The 19,853-nt window shown below is 41.5% G+C and overlaps 2 protein-coding genes and 1 non-coding gene across 11 annotated transcripts in view; 1 reads left to right on the top strand and 2 right to left on the bottom strand.

The window, feature by feature from the left end:
- Positions 1-12,384, top strand: part of EIF3J (eukaryotic translation initiation factor 3 subunit J) — a 29,948-nt gene extending 17,564 nt beyond the window's left edge. For all 4 annotated transcript variants that reach the window (XM_049706736.1, XM_049706735.1, XM_049706733.1 and 1 more), the window contains 6 exons: positions 1,519-1,576; positions 2,080-2,171; positions 5,614-5,728; positions 8,628-8,789; positions 10,900-10,973; positions 11,320-12,384. In XM_049706736.1, coding sequence (XP_049562693.1) covers positions 1,519-1,576; positions 2,080-2,171; positions 5,614-5,728; positions 8,628-8,789; positions 10,900-10,973; positions 11,320-11,451 — 633 coding nt within the window. In that variant the 3' untranslated portion in view covers positions 11,452-12,384. The remainder of the gene's footprint in view (positions 1-1,518; positions 1,577-2,079; positions 2,172-5,613; positions 5,729-8,627; positions 8,790-10,899; positions 10,974-11,319) is intronic.
- Positions 12,385-13,003: 619 nt separating this feature from the next.
- Positions 13,004-19,853, bottom strand: part of SPG11 (SPG11 vesicle trafficking associated, spatacsin) — a 76,501-nt gene continuing 69,651 nt past the window's right edge. For all 6 annotated transcript variants that reach the window (XM_033435581.2, XM_033435579.2, XM_033435580.2 and 3 more), the window contains 7 exons: positions 18,428-18,561; positions 17,541-17,648; positions 15,804-15,972; positions 15,255-15,343; positions 14,950-15,105; positions 14,082-14,233; positions 13,004-13,611 (listed from right to left, as the gene is read on the bottom strand). In XM_033435581.2, the coding sequence (XP_033291472.1) occupies positions 13,431-13,611; positions 14,082-14,233; positions 14,950-15,105; positions 15,255-15,343; positions 15,804-15,972; positions 17,541-17,648; positions 18,428-18,561 (989 nt within the window). In that variant the 3' untranslated portion in view covers positions 13,004-13,430. The remainder of the gene's footprint in view (positions 13,612-14,081; positions 14,234-14,949; positions 15,106-15,254; positions 15,344-15,803; positions 15,973-17,540; positions 17,649-18,427; positions 18,562-19,853) is intronic.
- Positions 16,610-16,717, bottom strand: LOC117202947 (U6 spliceosomal RNA). The gene has a single exon (XR_004485485.1). It is a non-coding gene; the product is annotated as a U6 spliceosomal RNA (small nuclear RNA).

Here is a 19,853-nt window from a genome sequence, read left to right as displayed (position 1 = left end):
CAGCTTACATACGATAAAGCCTCTAATCAAAACAGTCGGTGCTGGTACGTGAAGAGACAACAGACCAGTGCGATAGAATAGAAAACAGAAATAGACTAGGTACCTAAGAAAATTTAGTATATGGTAAATCACAGGGCAAAGATGGACTTTTTTTAAAATTGAGATATAGCTGATTTACAATATTATAAGTTTCAGGTGTACAACATAGTGGTTCACAACTTTTAGAGATTATACTCCATTTATCGTTAGAAAATATTGGAAAGGTGGACCTTTCCAAGGTGCTGTGACAGTGGGTAACCATTTGGAAAAAGATAAAATTAGATCCATACTTCACACCATACAAAAGAAAAACCTCCAGTGGATCAGAGATCTAAATGAAAAAACAATGAAAGCATACATGTTCTAGAAGAAAATTCCTTGCTTTAAGAAAAGACTTTCTGGGCTTCCCTGGTGGTGTAGTGGTTAAGAATCCACCTGCCAATGCAGGGGACACGGGTTTGAGCCCTGGTCTGGGAAGATCCCACATGCCACGGAGCAACTAAGGCTGTGCACCGCAACTACTGAGCCTGCGCTCTAGAGCCCACGAGCCACAACTACTGAAGCCTGCGCGGCTAGAGCCTGTGCTCCACAACAAGACAAGCCACCGCAGTGAGGAGCCTGCATACCTCAACGTAGAGTAGCCCCCGCTCGCCGCAACTAGAGAAAGCCCGCGTGCAGCAACGAAGACCTAACACAGCCAAAAATAAATAAATTAAAAAAAAAAAAAAGACTTTCTAATTGACTTGGAATCCAGAGGGAATAAAAGAAAAGATTAAATTTTACTGCATAAATGTGGTGGGGTACGTAGCACTTAATGGGGAAAACACTAGAGGCATTTCCATTAAGAGAAGAACAAAGCAATGATGCCCATTTTCTCTGCCACTGTTCATTCACCCTGTACTAGAGGTTTTGCCAGTGCAGTTAGATAAGAAAAATCAATTGTGGAGGCACACGAATTGATAAAGAAGGAATAAAGCTATCTCTTGTTTGCAGATGATATGGTAGTACACCTGGGAAAACCCTAGAAAATCAATGATGGAACTAACTTAAGTGAAATGAATTTAGTAAGGTAGCAAGGTATAAAATTAACATACAAAAACCAATAGCTTTTCTATACTAAAATAGTAACTGGTTAGAGGACATAAAAGGAAAAAAATATATATTTACAGTGAACAGAGATGATGAAATAGTTCGGAATAAACCTAAAGAGAAATGTGCAAAACCTCTAAGAGAAACTTTAAAACACTCCTTGAAAGATACAGAGGGAGCCTTGAACAGATGGAAAGATAGCCCTTTTTCTTGGCTAGGGCAGTTCAACATTATAAGATGTCAGTTCTCCCAAAATTAATTTATAAATTTAATGCAACACCAAAAAAAACCCCCAACAAACTTGTTTCTGTGGAGTTAGACAAGCTAATAATAAAGATCACGTGGAAAAGTAAACATGCAAGAATTATTAACGGAGGTCCTTTTCTTTAGGATAACTGGGATGATGATGATGATGATGAAAAAAAAGAAGAAGCAGAAGTAAAACCAGGTAAGCCATTGCGGTTCTTCCATTTTTGGTTTTATATCTTAGTGAACATCTGACGCTTATGTTAAGACAAATGAGAAAATGCCTACAAAATCAGAAATTTTGGTTATTTTTAGAAACCAAACATCCTTCCGTTCCCACTTCATTCTCTTCTCCCTGTATCTCTTCTCTCTCCTCAAAACATAATCAGATTAGATACCTGCCAAATTTCTGTTTGAGTGCTTTTGTTAAAGGAGAGTAAAAAATAAGGCATCATAGTTGAATGATCTAAGTCCTGCCTAAAGGACTGTAGGGAAATAAGAAGGGAGATGTTTGGATCTTAGGGGTCAGATTAGAGAGGAGAAAGGAAGAGTCCCAGAACTTTCCTATTCTTATTTGCCAGGAAATCACCATATGAAATTGGAGCTGGGTGAGGTTTGGTCTCTTGAAGTATATAAGTATCATGTCTGTCTCATTCATAAACTGGAAAGTATTCAAGATAACTGTGATTAAAACATTACTTTCAGAAGTAAAAATTTCAGAAAAGAAAAAAACAGCAGAGAAGATAAAAGAGAAAGAACGGCAGCAGAAGAAAAGGCAAGAAGAAATTAAAAAGAGGGTAAGTACTATTTATTTTCTAAAATACAGAATTCTCACATCAGTAGTGGTGCAGCATCTTAACAGGCAGTATTACCTAATATTACCTAATAAATAGTACTATTTATTTTCTAAAATATAGAATTCTCACATCAGTAGTGGTGCAGTATCTTAATAGGCAATATTACCTAATCATTTGAAGGGCTTTGTAAGGACTATAAATGGATACTGTCAGATAAGATGATCCCAAACAAACTGAATTTGTGGTTTTTGCAAAAACCAAACCCAGAAGCTGTATGTATTAGAATGCCTTTTTAAGTTTTCACAGACATTTTGGAACATGACTGTGTTGTGACCATAGTCAGTGATTTTTGTCAGTGCCTGCAGTTCTCTCTAGCTGTGATTAGTCTTTTTTTTTTTTTTGCAGTGTACATTTTGAGTGAATACAGAAAGTGTCCATTTCTCTGCCATGTGCTGTATAAATGTTTTTGTTCTTGATTATTTGGAGCAATATCAGGAATTTTGTGTTAATTTACTTGCTTTTTGAATAGAAAACACATTTACATGATTCAAAAATCAGAACGGTATTAAGAAGCACTCCCAACTCTTCACTCATTTGTCCTGTTCCTCTCCCTCTATCCCATAAGTAAATATTGGTTTATGATGTCTCCAAGGTGATTTTGTACATTTGTATACAACTGTATAGTCATATTCCTCCCAATTTTTATAGTTTTCATCTTGCTTTATTTAATATATCATGGAAATCTTGCCATAGATCATGGCAAGCTTTCTTATTTTTTATTTTATTTTATTTTTATTTTTTTTGCTGTACGTGGGCCTCTCACTGTTGTGGCCTCTCCCGTTGCGGAGCACAGGCTCCGGACGCGTAGGCTCAGTGGCCATGGCTCACGGGCCCAGCCGCTCCGCGGCATGTGGGATCTTCCTGGACCGGGGCACGAACCCGTGTCCCCTGCATCAGCAGGCGGACTCTCAACCACTGCGCCACCAGGGAAGCCCACAGTGATTTTTTTTTTTGATGCTTAAATTGTCCCAACATTGGACAGTAGGGGTCCCTCAAAGCTGTTCCTATCTTCATCCTTTTGACAGAACTCCATTAGTCTTTGAAAGGTTCCTTGTTTTCTGGCACAATAAGTAATGCCCGGGGGTTCCCTGGTGGCACAGTGGTTGAGAATCTGCCTGCCAATAATGCAGGGACACAGGTTCAAGCCCTGGTCTGGGAAGATCCCACATGCTGCAGAACAGCTAAGCCCATGCGCCACAACTACTGAGCCTGCGCTCTAGAGCCCATGAGCCACAACTACTGAAGCCCGCACACATAGAGCCCGTGCTCCGCAACAAGAGAAGCCACCGCAGTGAGAGCCCGCGCACTGCAATGAAGAGTAGCTCCCGCTCACCGCAACTAGAGAAAGCCCGCGTGCAGCAACAAAGACCCAATGCAGCCAAAAATAAATAAAAATTTAAAAAAAAAAAAAAAGTAATGCCTGGCTTATCTGGTAGACTCCCCTAGGCCTGGAATCAGCTACTAAAATTCCTTTTTAGTAGCAAATTATCATGGCCAACAATGTGTGAGAATGTCTGTTTTCCCCAAGTCAGGAACATTTTAGATGCTTTTTAATAATTTGTATATCTAAAAATACCTACATGTATGCTTTTTAATTAATTAATTTTTGGCTGCGCTGGGTCTTTGTTGCCGCACGAGGGCTTTCCCTAGTTGCGGCAAGCCGGGGCTACTCTTCATTGCAGTGTGCAAGCTTCTCATTGTGGTGGCTTCTTTTGTTGCGGAGCATGGTCTCTAGGCACGCAGGCTTCAGTAGTTGTGGCACGTGGGCTCAGTAGTTGTGGCTTGCAGGCTCTAGAGCGCAGGCTCAGTAGTTGTGGCACACGGGCTTAGTTGCTCTGCAGCATATGGGATCTTGCCGGACCAGGGATTGAACCCGTGTCTCCTGCATTGGCAGGCGGGTTCTTAACCACTGCGCCACCAGGGAAGTCCCTACATGTGTGTTTATATGATCAGAACAAGCAATGGATTCTTATAGCTCAGTCTAAGAAGTTGTATTGATTTGATCTTTCTCGGTCATTGAAGTTAGAATTATACTTATTTTGTTGTATCTTGATATTAGTCCCAACGTAAAGAAACCTTAGTTTGCGTAAATTAATTTTATCTTAGGTCAAGTATTGAGTTAAGATATATTCAATTTTGATGCAGGAAATGATGTTCAGGTCTACTAAGGCAATTGAGATATTTCCCTTTTTCTTTCGAGAAAGTGTTCTGAGATTTCCTAACTTGGCATCATGACCTTTCTTTTTTTTTTCTTTTTTTTTTTTTTTGCGGTATGCGGGCCTCTCACCGTTGTGGCCTCTCCCGTTGCGGAGCACAGGCTCCAGACGCGCAGGCTCAGTGGCCATGACTCACGGGCCCAGCCGCTCTGCGGCATGTGGGATCTTCCCGGACCGGGGCACGAACCCGTGTCCACTGCGTCGGCAGGCAGACTCTCAACCACTGTGCCACCAGGGAAGCCCATGACCTTTCTTATTTCATCTTCTCCATGAGAAATAAAATGTGACCTATTTCAGAAGTGGACTTCTGAATCAAACTCTTCGAACTGCACAGGCATGGATAACCATGAATGGCACAAATTCCCTTCATCTTTTTCCCACTTTGATAAATATTATCAAAGATAGCCCCTTGTAGTAAGTAACATATTGTAGAAAATTATATTACAGTATATAGAAAGGATATAAACTAAACTGTTAACTGTCATCTCAGAGAAGTGGAACAAAAAGATAAATGGGGGGAAATGTTTTTCTAATTCTTCGAAAAAAATATTTTTTCTGTCTACATTGTATTGTCATATGGATGTGCCATATACTTTATTTAACCATTCTGTTGTGGAACATTTAGATCATCTCTAAATTTATTTGATATTATGAATAATACCCCATTTGACCTCCTTTTGGTTAAATATTTGTATGCAGCTTTGGTTTCTTAAGATGAATACCTACAAGTGGAATTATTTGATTAAAGCATATAAGAATATTTTTAAGACTTGATATTACCAAGTTACCCTAGAAAGGTTGTTTCAATATACAGTCTTAGCTAAAGTATGTGAGAGTGCCATTTTCAACTTGTCTGCAATCTCAATTCCTTAATTAAAAACATTACCACAAAATAAACCCAGTCTTCAAATCTGAACCCTGTCACATGACCACCTGAGTAACCTTCTGTTACCATGGGCAGGTTGCTTACCCTCTCTGTGCCTCAGGTGTTTTTCCTGTAAAATTGGGATAAGAATATCTAAAAGAATGCCTGAAATACAGTAAACACTTTATAAGTGTTTGCTATTATTTATATGTGTCTAGAAAAAAAATTCATACAATACAGAAATGTTCTGGGTCCATTATAATCCCAGCCCTTTTAAAACTTCATTGCTGTCTCATTTTAGTTAGAAGAACCTGAAGAACCTAAAGTGCTAACACCAGACGAACAATTAGCAGATAAACTGCGGCTAAAGAAATTACAGGAAGAGGCAGACCTCGAATTAGCGAAAGAAACTTTTGGTAAGTGGGGGTTTGATAACAGTGCAGTATTGAAGTTCCAAGTGATACTATGGAAGTCTTACTAGTTACGAAAATTCAGAAAACACCTTTTTTGAAGAAACATGATACTGGCTAATTTAGATAGTAGAAAACAGTTTTTAATCTCTTTTGTTTATATTTGAGATTTCATTACTTAAGGTAGAGTGAGATACATGTTCAGATTTTTGAATAATTTGAGTATTGTATAAAAGGTGATTAAGATAAAAAGTAATTGTGGAAGCAATCTAAGTGTCCATTGACAGATGAATGGATAAAGAAGATGTGGCACATATATACAATGGAATATTATTCAACCATAAAAAGAAACGAAATTGAATTATTTGTAGTGAGGTGGATGGACCTAGAGTCTGTCATACAGAGTGAAGTAAGTCAGAAAGAGAAAAACAAATACCATATGCTAACACATATATATGGAATCTAAAAAAAAATGGTTCTGAAGAACCTAGGGGCAGGACAGGAATAAAGACGCAGACGTAGAGAATGGACTTGAGGACACAGGAAGGGGGAAGGGTAAGATGGGATGAAGTGAGAGAGTGGCATGGACACGTATACACTACCGACTGTAAAATAGATAGCTAGTGGGAAGCAGCCACATAGCACAGGGAGATCAGCTCAGTGCTTTGTGACCACCTAGAGGGGTGGGATAGGGAGGGGGGGAGGGAGACGCAAGAGGGAGGAGATATGGGCATATATGTGTATGTATAGCTGATTCACTTTGTTACAGAGCAAAAACTAGCACACCATTGTGAAGCAATTATACTCCAATAAAGATTTAAAAAAAAAAAAGTCATTGGACCCAAATAAAGTATACTGCTGCTTTAAATGTATGTATCAGCTGGATGAAATTTGGGTGAAATGTGAAGTCTGTAGCTTTGAGATTTAAATATTGAACGGACTGTAGGACTGTCCTGTTGTCTTAAGTCTGGATAAGATTTAGACAATAGTATGCTGGTCCCAGTGGGGCATTCAGCTTTGGTTGTGCCTTCTTGTGCTCAAGGTCCTTTCTTTCTGTACCCCTTCTTGGCCTTCACCATGCCCTATCTTTAGAGGACTTCCATTTCTGTGTGCCATGCCTGCAGCTGTGGTTAGTGTGTAAGATAAAAGATATGTTCAGGATTCTGTAAATAGATAAGTTCAGAGTGTTCCAGGAGGATAGTTACATGGCACAGAGGGTAATGTAAGAAACACAGTCAGAGAAATAATTAAAAGTTCTCACTTCATTTAACCAAGTTTGTTGTTGTCTCTATTGAGTGCTTTTCAGAGTAGAATGTTGTGTTGAAACAGTTAAATAACTTTTTTTTTTTAATATTTATTTGCTTGTGCTGGGTCACAGTTGTGGCACACGGGCTCCTTAGTTGCGGCATGCAAACTCTTAGTTGCGGCATGCATGTGGGATATAGTTCCCTGACCAGGGATTGAACCCGGGCCTCCTGCATTGGGAGTGCAGAGTCTCAACCACTGCGCCACCAGGGAAGTCCTGAAACAGTTAAATAACTTTTAAATGAAACCTAGAGCCAAGAAGGATCTAGTTATTTTGATTTTTTCCTCCCCTCTCCTTCCTCTTTAAAATGGATCAAGCAGGCTGACTGTAGTGATCATTCTCCTTTTCACTGGAAGTATGACCTTATCTCTCAGTGGGTCTTTAGCAATCTCAAGAGTTGCTATGGATGCTCCACTGGTGAGTGCTTGGCATGTCTTAACCACACTCATCTCATTACAGAGAGCACTTGGCCACTATCCTGTCTTTGTAGAATGGTAAAAGCCACCCATGTGTTTATTAAAGAGGAGGGTTTATGTGGTAATAAATTCTAAGATGGAACACCAGTTATAGATTAAAAGGCAAAAACATGTATTCATATGGTGATCATTTGGTTAATAGGATTTTAATGTTGTGTTTCTCATACTAAAATACTGGATCAATGTTATTGTTAACAACTAATTTACTTGATAATTGAGGAGTATACAGAAGCATAGTGTCTAATCGCCTGGAATCCTTTTAGGCCAGGTTAATTTTTCTATTGGGATTTAACACATGGTTTGCTCTTTTTTAGCTTCTGTAGTTAGCTGGATACTTTCACAGGAACCATCGTAGTTTGCTTTGCTTTTTTCTTTCTCTCCCAACTTTTCTGTGGGCTGTTCTTGGACAGATGCTTTAAGAGCATCACTTGTGTGCCAGGGACTCCTTTGGCAGTGTGGTGAAGCCTTTGGGCCCCTTCTTAATATACTGTCTTTAAATGCATAAAATACACAGGATTTTACTTACAAAGGAAACCTGTTATAATGAAATAGGTATCAAAATATTGAAATAACCTGTGATACAGTAATTACGTACAGACCATTTGAATTCTGTCCAAGGATTTCAATAGACTCAGGTTAAGAACCTCTGTTTTAGAATGAAATAACAGGGTTATTCAGGTATCTAATTAGTTTCTAAACTTTAAAAAAATCTTTGATATTTTCTGTCCCCTTTCTCCTACAGGTGTTAATAATACAGTTTATGGAATAGATGATATGAACCCATCTTCAAGGGATGACTTCACAGAGTTTGGAAAGTTATACTAAAAGATAAAATTACACAATGTGAAAAATCACTATATTATGCCAGTTTTTTTTAAGCCTTAGTTTGAGTAAAAAAATCTTTGATATTTTCTATGTCCCCTTTCTCCTACAGGTGTTAATAATACAGTTTATGGAATAGATGATATGAACCCATCTTCAAGGGATGACTTCACAGAGTTTGGAAAGTTACTAAAAGATAAAATACACAATGTGAAAAATCACTATATTATGCCAGTTTTTTTTAAGCCTTAGTTCGAGTAAAAAAATCTTTGATATTTTCTGTGTCCCCTTTCTCCTACAGGTGTTAATAATACAGTTTATGGAATAGATGCTATGAACCCATCTTCAAGGGATGACTTCACAGAGTTTGGAAAGTTACTAAAAGATAAAATTACACAATATGAAAAATCACTATATTATGCCAGTTTTTTGGAAGCCTTAGTTCGAGATGTGTGTATTTCATGTAAGTAATTCTAATCTCTGGCCTCTGTGAATGGATGTGTAGGGGCACATCATACTTAGGAGAATGGAGATTGACTTTTGAGGGGAGGGGATGCTCTAATATATTTAAGATTTGCTTTTTAGCAGTTAGCTTGGGAGTGTTGTTCTGCAGATATACATTGAGTTTGAGTGGTTTTGTTTTTGTTTTTTGAGGGTGCTTTCTGAGTGTTACAGTGGCTTCCCAAAGAGACATCTGTGCTTCTTGGCACAACAGCTAATAAAACACTAGTTTCTTATTTTATCTAATTATATATTGGAGGCGGCAGCTAGCAAAGTGTCTTTTGGGGAAAATCATACAGAATTTTAGAGCTGAGTGAGACCACAGCGAGTGTCTGTTCATTTTATAAATGAGGAAGCCCATGGCCAGGTGCAAGTTGCTCAGCAGAGCTGACACCCATTCTCTGGGTCCATGGATTTGGTTTCATGCTGAGTCATATATTTCAGGGGCAGGGGGTATGGGAGTGACAACCTGGGGTGGTATAGCACTAAGGTGGGAAGGACTGCTTTTGCTAGTGTCTGCTGTTATTTTTATTTTTTGCTGTACACGGGCCTCTCACTGTTGTGGCCTCTCCCGTTGCGGAGAACAGGCTCCGGATGTGCAGGCTCAGTGGCCATGGCTCACGGGACCAGCCGCTCTGCGGCATGTGGGATCTTCCCAGACTGGGGCACGAACCCCTGTCCCCTGCATCAGCAGGCGGACTCTTCAACCACTGCGCCACCAGGGAAGCGCTGTCTGCTGTTTTAAGATTGAGAAAAATAAATTCTACACAATGAGTTTTTTTTTTTTTTTAATTAGTCTGGTTGCGTTGGGTCTTTGTTGCTGCACGCAACTAGGGCTTTCTCTAGTTGCCTCACGCGGGGGCTACTCTTCCTGCGGTGCACGGGCTTCTCATTGTGGTGGTTTCTCTTGTTGCGGAGCTCAGGCTTTAGGCGCACGGCTTCAGTCGTTGTGGCATGTGGGCTCAGTAGTTGTGGTGCACTGGCTCAGTTGCTCCACGGCATGTGGGATCTTCCCGAACCAGGGCTTGAACCTGTGTCCCCTGCATTGGCAGGCAGATTCTTAAACACTGTGCCACCAGGGAAGTCCCTACACAATGAATTTTAAGTTAGGTTTTCTTTGGGAAATTATTACTAAGCTGAAGGTTCTGAATTTTAGCAGTGATATACCCATAGTTGATATTTTATTTTCCGTATACTATTTTTACTGTTTTTGAAGGTGCTCTCTAACCAGACTGAACACTTTTTTTGGGTAGCTAAAAACTCATGTCTGTTTCCAGCTTTATATTTTTATAAGGATGGAAGGATGTGTTGTCCACTAAATGGGCTTATTTCCTGGTGGGGCACTTAGATTTCTGAGATAACTACCACTTTCATTCTCATTCCTATGCTAGAAAATGGAGACCCCAAGGGGTGGGGAGTTATCATCTGTAGGTTTAAGAATTGTTACATGGGCTTCCCTGGTGGCGCAGTGGTTGAGAATCTGCCTGCTGATGCAGGGAATACGGGTTCGTGCCCCGGTCCGGGAAGATCCCACATGCTGCGGAGTGGCTGGGCCCGTGAGCTGTGGCCGCTGAGCCTGCGCATCTGGAGCCTGTGCTCCGCAACGGGAGAGGCCGCAGCAGTGAGAGGCCCGTGAACCGCAAAAAAAAAAAAAAAAAAAAAAAAGAATTGTCGTTACATAGTCATTCAGCTACTCCTCACTGAGCATCAAGGATGTTTATTTCCATAAGTCATGGTTATTCTCTGCGTATTTAGACCGGATAAGGAAAAATGGTAGGGAGCATTGTGAGCTATAAAGACATTTCTAGTTTCTCGCTGGTGAGCAGTGTCATTATAATTAGAGTTCATTATAAATTTTTGTTGCTGAGTTTGCCATTTTACTTTAAACGGTTCTGATCTGTGAGCCTAGCCATAGACTGAATGATTCTCCATCGTGTTATGTTAAACAGGAGAAATTAATAGCCTTTCCAAGTTACCGAAGTTAATGATGGACAAATTAGATGGAAGAATGTATATTTTGCTTTTACTTATTCTCCAAAATGCTTAAAAATTACTGGTATGTTTTTTTTTAGTGGAAATTGATGACTTGAAAAAGATTACCAATTCATTGACTGTACTTTGCAGTGAAAAACAAAAGCAAGAAAAGGTAAGAGCTAGCTGCGTGCGAAATGTGTATTACACAAGGATGGGGTATAGGCATAATATTCTCAACAAGTGTAGTAGGAGCCTGAGAAGTCAAGCACTTCACCAATACCATTTATATTGGAATAGAACAGGAGTATGAGTGCCATTACCATCCTTTTGTTTACAGACATGTTCATGTTCTCCTGAATTAATAATAGATATTTCTCTGGGTCAGGTGTGGGATCTCCCTTAGAGAACTAAGTTTTTTCTGGAAGCAGAGCTTTGTTGACTCTATGAGGGTTGCTGTACCATATAAGATGCCCACAGTAGATAAAAATCTCATGAATTAATTCTCTTTTTATCTTCAGCAAAGCAAAGCCAAAAAGAAGAAGAAAGGTGTGGTTCCCGGAGGGGGATTAAAGGCTACCATGAAAGATGATCTGGCAGATTATGGTGGTTATGATGGAGGATATGTACAAGATTTTGAAGACTTCATGTGACGTTTTATCTTCTCCTGGTGTCTTCTTTCTGTTGCCCACAATCCCTTCAACATGTAGCACAACTTCCTTTCCTTTCAGTTCTGCCAAATGCTACAATCAGAAGTGCAGTATCTTTTGTGCTGGTTATTAACCCCTTGACACTTAGGTGCTAATGTGCAAATGAGGGAACTTGGATCTTGCTGCCAAGGGGTTAAAATTGGGAACCTCCATTGCTACTAAATCATAGTTTAAAAAACAGACCTAATAATGTTGTTGCTATCTGATTCCATAGCAGCAGTCACTAAATTGGAAACAAAGGTTGCAACATGACAAAAAATTGTGTAGTATTTACCAGCACCATTCAGTAATACAGCCTTAACCATACCTCCTTGAACTACTTCATAACTTGTCAAGAAAAGCAGTCTGCTGCAAGGGCATGTGGTGTGCACCTAGTATTAAAGTTGCTTTGTCTTAAAATTGAGCGTGAGGATATTAAAAATACATTGTGAAGAAGACTGCTTATCTCAGAGTGAAGATACGGCGGCTGAAAAGCACTAGTTTGATACTTAAAAATTAAATGACCAAAACCCTCCAACTTGGAAGCTGAAGAAGGTAAACCTCTCCATTATTGCACTACCAAGTTGTGGAATCTCTTGAATGCTAGACTGTCTAGTTTCTATTTATCAGACTATTCTACTGCTGGAGTGCTTCAGATGGGGGAGGGAAACTCCTTACCTATTTGTCTGATTTAAGTGTCTGAGAAACAAATCTCCTTTGTTCTCTGAGGCTGCAGTGGATCAGCTTTAACAGGGTTTTGGCATTTCCTTTCCTTTATAAAACGTGTTTAGCAAACTGCGCCACTTAACTACAGTTTGGTAAATTGTTATGTTAACAATTATGACATCTGCAATGTTTTATAAAGCAACTAATTTAATAAAGTCACTATTGTGAGGACTTAAATTTTGTGTTACCTCCCAAGAGATATTTTTGGAGAGTAAAGAACAAAGCTCTTGGGACTAGAGTTCTCTGTATACTTATAAAGCTTAATAAGTGCTTGATAAGTAGATGTAGTTTTAAAACAAAAATGATGTGAGGTCCTTAATAGTGTCACCCTAGAGCAACAAAGGCATAGAGCTGCCTTCCTCTTCTTATTTATTTGGGGAAATTGGTTGGTTGTTTAGATACTAAGGCCTGATTAAGTACCTAGAAGAACTATTTATTTGAAGTAATTGAACTTATAACTCAGGTTGTGGCTGTAAGCAGAGATAGGGTGATCGTCTCTATTATATATTTTCTTTTAAGCAATTTAACCAAATCTGTGGTTGGAGTCTTTTTTTAAACTGCCACAGAACCAAAAGTAGGGACAGAGCAAAAAATATTTTAAATGTCTCTTACACGGGAAGTAGGATCCTCAATCAAAGCTCTGTAGACCACTAAGTGGAAGACAGGACCATCTAAATGATTTGAGGAATTAACAGAAAGCAGTGACTACACAGCAATAATTACAGCCAATAAAGATTGTTTTAAGGTAGACAAGGGCTAAGATTTCCTTAGCAGTAATAATGACATACACTGAATTTAAAATCTATTTTATTATAGAGATCAGTTTCTAATAAATGGAAATGTATCATCTGTTCCTTAACTGTGTAAATAATATTAAATTCCTTTGAAACTGGAATCTGCAGGCACAGGCATTCTTTACTAAATATTGTATCATCTCCTAAAGTAGAAGCTATCCTGAGGAAGATGGACTTTTGATCTTAATACCAATATCTATATAAAATGGTATAGATGAATAATTATTTTCAAATAGGAATTTCCTTGTGAAAATACTCCTTCTTCACCCACTATTCACAAAGGACTGGTATGGTCAGTCCTGGGGTTTTACATGGCATTTCTATAGTCTGACCACAAACATCTGTCAGTACCTCATTTCAGTATAAGAAAACAGGCATGTATGAATTTTTGGCAGTAACCATCCTCATGTCATCTGAATCCAGCTAACCTGCTAGCATGTCCTTTAGACAGCAACCTGTCTGAGGGTCCTTCAGAAGCACATTTACAACGTCATAAAATTTGTGTTCGTATGCCAGCTTGTAATACAAGTAGACGTCTTCACAATATGTGAGTAACTTCTTCAGGTTTTTCACAGCTAAGTCAGTAGGCTGATGATGTTTACATCTAGACAAAGAAACAAGAACATACAGGTTAAGATAACTGCATCTTGAACGAGGGCTATCAGCTCTGATACTTATTACTGTCTATAGAGGAGAAGGTGCTTGAATCTGAGGAATCATTCATTCAGACTATTAGGGAGTGCTTGATAGACAATGAAATTATTTCATTAAAAATGAGTATCTTAATGCTGGCCTTAATTAGAATAATTTCAATACTCCAAAGGGGACCTCTGATGTTTAGTGTTTTTGGCACCTCAGACAAGCTGAGTAGTTCTCCCATTTTAAGTACAGAGCACCATAAGCAAACTATTCTCATTCATCTGTTTGCATGAATTTGTTAAAAGATCGTCTTTCTGGGTATTCTTGACATCTCTTTGCCATCTCAAGCAGAGGGGTAGCCTATCGGCATGTTATACGTAGTCATAAAATTCTTACCCGTGCCTGAGCTCAAAGCAGAGGCATTTTAATACTTACTTTATTGAAATTTCTTCAAATATACTGGATCTTAATAACCTTTGCTGCTTAAATTCTTCCAGGTAATTAAAGTCTCCTTTAAGAATCACTTGTTGGTATAAAATTTCAGCCCAATCAGGAACAAAGTCATAGGCCTCAGCCACAATAGAAGCCTTAAAAGGATGGATGGGAAGGAGGACACCATTAGAGCCTATTTGATGTAAAACTGAAGGCAAACTGCTCTAGAAAATGACTTCATATTCACTCTATGAGTGTACAGTATTATCATCACCAATAATGTTAGAAGACTCTATGTATCAGGGTTGGTGAAAAGTTTGCTATTTCCCCTTCCCTGACACCCCAAACACCTTCCTTCAGTGTTTTTAATCTTCCTCACAGTGGGTTAAAAGAACTGCTGATGAATATTTTTCTCACTAACTCAACTCTCTAAGAAACAGTGAAAGGGCTGATTCCCTGATAACCATCCCTCCTTGTTAAAGGGCTAGAACCAGCCTCTCAGAAGCCCTGACTTTTTATGCTAACCCAAGTGCACTGGTCTGGAAATGCTGGGGCTAAGAGATGCTCACAGGACCACTAGCAGGGATGTTTCCCTGAACCTCAACTATCTTAAGTGCAAAGATGTCTGCCTCTCTGCTGGCTTAATAGCGTGGGGAAAGGAGACAGTATGTCTCACTGTTCTCCAACCTCTGCCCAGACAATATGCTGGTAAGAAATACTACTATGGAAAGGCAGTTGGAGAGCTGGACTGTCCTGGTTCTGTCACTAGCCCTGAGACCTTAGGTAAACCACTCAGCTTCTGGGTCCTATGACAAGGACAGCAGGAGAGAGGATGCTGGCAGCACGGGCTAGGTTTTTCTTCTTTGCTCACCTGGTAGAACCGAGGTAGGGCCATGATACAGTCCATCAGCCTGTGGCGGCCCAGGTTGATGAGCATTGTGTTCTGGCCGGTGTTCAGAAAGTGAATCTGCAGTGTTATCAACTTGGTGAGCCGGTGACAGTGCAGGGCCTGTCGCACGCAGGAGTCCTGAGGGATAAGGGTGGCAGTAGGCACAGATAAAGACTTTGTTGCCGTCATCTCCCCCGTGAACCCTCCAGCAATGGAACAAAATAAAATTATTCCTACTGTAGACACCAAGCCCCAAGTCCAGTCTGGAGTAAGACTCTCATGGTTACCTTGGCATAACTCTCTGCTGCATCCAGCATCAGAGTCAGGGCCTTCAGCAGCAGCTGCTTCAGTTGGTGCCCATCCTTGAGGCTGTCCTCTGTAGGGGAGTAAAGGAAACTTGGGTGTGTCTGACTCCCAAGGCTGGGTACTCTCATCCCACTCAGTAGTAGGGTGGACTATAGAAACAACCCAGCTCATGTTCACAGGGAGGCAGGTATGTCTCACTCAGGTAAAGGCTATTGGGCCAAAAGTACACACACACACTGGAGTAGGATTCACTGCCCCATCTAGTTCAATTTCTCTCTGAAACAGCAAGGCAGGCTTACACGGCATCAACATACATTGGTTCTTGACAGGTGACACCCCTGGATGCACTGGCTACAAGAGGGGTAAAATGCCTTCCAACCCCCCTTCTGTCTCCTTTCTGCCCCCTGGGGCCCCACTAAATAAATGTTAGAAGCTGAGGTGGGTATTAGTCCCATGGACTCTTGCCCTGCTTAGCCCTGAGAACCTTCCCTGGCCAGCAGCACCCTGGAGGTGCTGTGACCTCTGCTCACCCCAGGGCTGAGACTCAATCAATTTCAGTTGGATGCAGGCAGCTGCCTCATGGTTCTCCCCAATCTCCCGGCACATGCTGAAACACAGGGCAATCATGTTGTGCTTCTCACTGTCCCCAGGGCGGCAGCGTTTGATGTAGTCCAGTAGGGCCGTCTTCAGGGTACCACTCTGCCCAGAAAAAAGCGGGGGATACCAAGGTCTCAGCCATGTATTGCAAGGTAAGCAGGACTGGCCTAGTCCTTTGATTCTGAAAGTTCCTCAGAAACTCCCAAGGAAAAGGAAAAGATAAGCAAAAATGAATACAAAAGTTTATACTATCCTGAGTATAAGGAAACAGGCACATCTCTGCTGGTGGGAGTGTAAATGGTAAGACCTGTCAGAGGCGAGAAGCCTTAAAAATGTACACACGTGCATTAGTCTAACGATTCCACTTCTAGGACTCTATCCCTAAAGAAGCAAGCAGAGGAAAGTGCTAAGATGGATGTAACAAGGATATTTAATAGCAAACAATTAGAAATATTCCAGATGTCCAGAATAAGATCTAAGAGAACACCATGTAGCCATTAAAACCGATGTTGACTTGAAAATTATTCATGCTTATTATTAACTGAGAAAAGCAGGCTATTTCCTATCTGCACAGCATGACAGAAGTTTGATAAAAATATGTGAACATGTATGTATATGTTTGTGGGTATATGTGCAAAGAAAGGGCCTATACCAAATTGTTAGCAGTGGCTGTCTGCAGACAGTAGCTAGACACACAGGGCTTTTTTTCATGTTCTGTTTTCCAGGTGGCTTTTTTTAAAAAAATATGGAACGCTTCACGAATTTGCGTGTCATCCTTGCACAGGGGCCATGCTAGTCTTCTTTGTATCGTTCCAATTTTTAGTATATGTGCTGCCGAAGTGAGCACCCGTTAAGCGTCTTAACGTTGAATATTCATTACTTTTGTAATCAGAAACAAAGTTATTAAAAGAATATTTAAATGCAGGAAGAAAAATGCCTCAAAAACAGCTTTTAAAATCCTGAAGGTGTCCCTATGTCCAGGACTTGCTCCTTTCCTGAAACTAGCCCAGCATTGAGGAGAGTTTTTCTGTTTTGTCTCTTAATCCTGCTTGGCTGGGCCCAAGTTCCCAGATGTCAAAAGTGCACCTGGGTTTTTATTTATTTGTTTGTTTATTGGCCTTGCCACGCAGCATGTGGGATCTTAATCTTAGTTCCCCGAAGCGCAGAGTCTTAACCACTGGACCGCCAGGGAAGTCCCATAGGTTTTTAAATCTTTAGAGGTAAAATGGGTGAAAACAATGAATCAGTCAATGAATAACTTGAAAACAGAGGCTCTGTGAGTGCGTGCCTGGTGTCACATAGTATGCTGAGGACAGACAAGCGCCCAGAGACCAAAGGCCTGGCAAGTCAGGCTTTTGCTTCCCAGCCTCCTTCCTGGTCATCATCATAAATAGCTCCACAGCTTTCTAGACCCAGACCCTGGCATTCACTTCTGAATAGCTCTCGACAACACACTTTTTCATGGTCCCCTGAAAACTCTCCACTCTAAACTGGTCTGAGCTCTGTAACCTTAAGCTACTGGTTACAGTATATGTCTTAGGGAGGCCCTTAATTCCCTCCCTCTATATCCCGGGAGTCCATCCTGATTGGAATTAATCCTGAGAAAACCTGAGACTCCCAAGTGTCAGTAGTACATGTCATACTGCAGCTCAAAAATACGGTACACCTACCGGGTCCAATTTCTTCCTCATCAGCACTTCAAAGTAGTGTTTTTTATGCAGCAAATCAAATATGTATGTCATCTCATTGTACCTTCCAATGCCAGTGAGGAGTCGCACCTACAAAGGGAGAGGGAAGCTTGCATCAGCATTGCTTGGAGTTCTCTGAGCCAGACCACTACCCTGACAGTTTGGTTGCTTTCAAATACCGAACTCTGGCAGGAAGAAGGGTTAGTGGCCAGGCTGCCATACTTAACTCCTTTCCTCCTTGCCTGTCTCCCCTCCTTCCCATCCCATGTACCCAACAGGGGCCTTTCTCTGGAGGATTCAGAAATGCTAGTCATTGTGAAACCACTGGCTGGCCGTCCCCTCCTCTGTTGTCTCTAAACGTGACGATCAAGTGCCGAAGTGCCACCCTCCTGGGCAGGCACTCTTCCTCTTCCCACCACTCCTCATTACAGCACCCAATGGCTTGCTCACACACTTGGGTCAGTTTCAAGCCTAGAGGATTTGGGGGGAGGTACAGGAAGCTTGAGTTGTCAGCTCATTTCAATTTTCAATTCAGATATAAGAGGCAGGTCTGAACCTTGTTTTGTGGGGGAAGTAACTGCCGTCTTAGCCCTCTAGAAAAGCGAACTGCTTGGTAAGGGGGTATGACAGTCCTGGAGCATGGCAGGGATCCTCTTTGATTTCTATTCCTTTGGAGCAATCTCTGATTTGGACAGAAATCATAACCTGGAGCAGAGGGTTGAACTGCCCAGCCAGCTACCAAGTAGGTAGTGGTATCCAGATAGGTAAATTCCCTAAGACCACATCAGCTCTGAGCTGATAGTCTCCAGCCTATCTGTTCTATCAAAGGTTTCCTCAGGATGGAGGGTGAAGGTGAGGGGGTGACTTACCACCAGTCCGTACTCCTCACTGGGGGCCAAGTGGTTGTCTGTGAGCAGCCGGGCGGCCTGCAGGACTCGGATGATGCCCTCCATGTGGCATGTCAGTGTGAAGCAGTGATGAGCCAGGATCAGCAGCTCTGTGGCTGGGTGGGTTGGGCACTGGTAAGACAGGACTTTCAACCCTGGCTAACCCCTGTCTAGCTCTGTACCTGGCAGGAGGGTCAAGGGGCCTGGTACAGCTGGGCCTGTCTGGAGAAGGCTCTCTCACCAGTCCTCTGAGATCCCTGACCTCACCAGTTCTAGCTCTGGGACGGCCCCCTGATGAAGTCAGTTCTCTCAGTGACAGCACAGGGATTAACTCTCTCCTCAGACAGTCTGCATATAGTGACAGCATTTCCCAAAGGCTCAAAAAATGAGAACAAAGAACGCTAGCTTTCTAAAGATGGAGAAACTTTCTGCAGACAAACTGATGGAGTACCTGCCAATACAAGTCCGAGGGCATTCTCTGTAGCTGAGTGGAGAGTCTTAGGGCCTAATCAAGTGCTATTTGATGCTCTGCGCTTCTATAGGCTTTCTAGATTGAGATGTGACGCACACAAATTTAAAACTACTATACACAATCACTATGAGCACAATTAAAAGGCAAACTGGGAAAAATATTTGCAATGCTGGAAGACAGAAGAGGGGTTCTCAGCCTTAATATATGCTGTGCCCTCTGGGCCTTTGCACCTGTGGGGCCCTCCCCAAACCTACTGGCTACTAATGCTTCTGGTCTTGGTTTGCACATTTCCTCCCAAAACCTTTGGGAGGAAAAAAAGGAAAGGAAAAAAAACCTTTGGCCCCATCAGTATGCTTACTGTGAATGACAGCCCTAGTCTGTGAGCTCCAGGACTGCTGCTTAACTTGTTCACCATACCCCTGTTTTTAGAGTGCCTGGCGCACAGTCAGTACTCAGTAGATGTTGCTGAACTGGACTGAGAAGAGATACAGAAGGCTATTTTATTTATTTATGTTTTGGCCATGCTGCACGGCTTGTGGGATCTTAGTTCCCTGACCAGGGATCGAACCCAGGCACACAGCAGTGAAATTGCCGAGTCCTAACCACTGGACCACCAGGGAATTCCCAAAAGGCTGTTTTAAAAATAAACCTATTCAGGGCTTCCCTGGTGGCGCAGTGGTTGAGAGTCCGCCTGCTGATGCAGGGGACACGGGTTCGTGCCCCGGTCCGGGAAGATCCCACATGCCGCGGAGCGGCTGGGCCCGTGAGCCATGGCCGCTGAGCCTGCACGTCCGGAGCCTGTGCTCCGCAAATGGAGAGGCCAGAGCAGTGAGAGGCCCGCGTACCACAAAAAAAATAATAATAAATGTATTCAACCTCTTAAAATCTCACGTATTCACAAAACATCAGTAAAATGCCTTTTACGTGTCAGTCAAA

Source organism: Orcinus orca, chromosome 2 (genome assembly GCF_937001465.1).
Source record: "Orcinus orca chromosome 2, mOrcOrc1.1, whole genome shotgun sequence".
NCBI classification, from domain to species: Eukaryota; Metazoa; Chordata; class Mammalia; order Artiodactyla; family Delphinidae; genus Orcinus; species Orcinus orca.
This window is presented reverse-complemented; position numbering and strand designations above follow the sequence as displayed.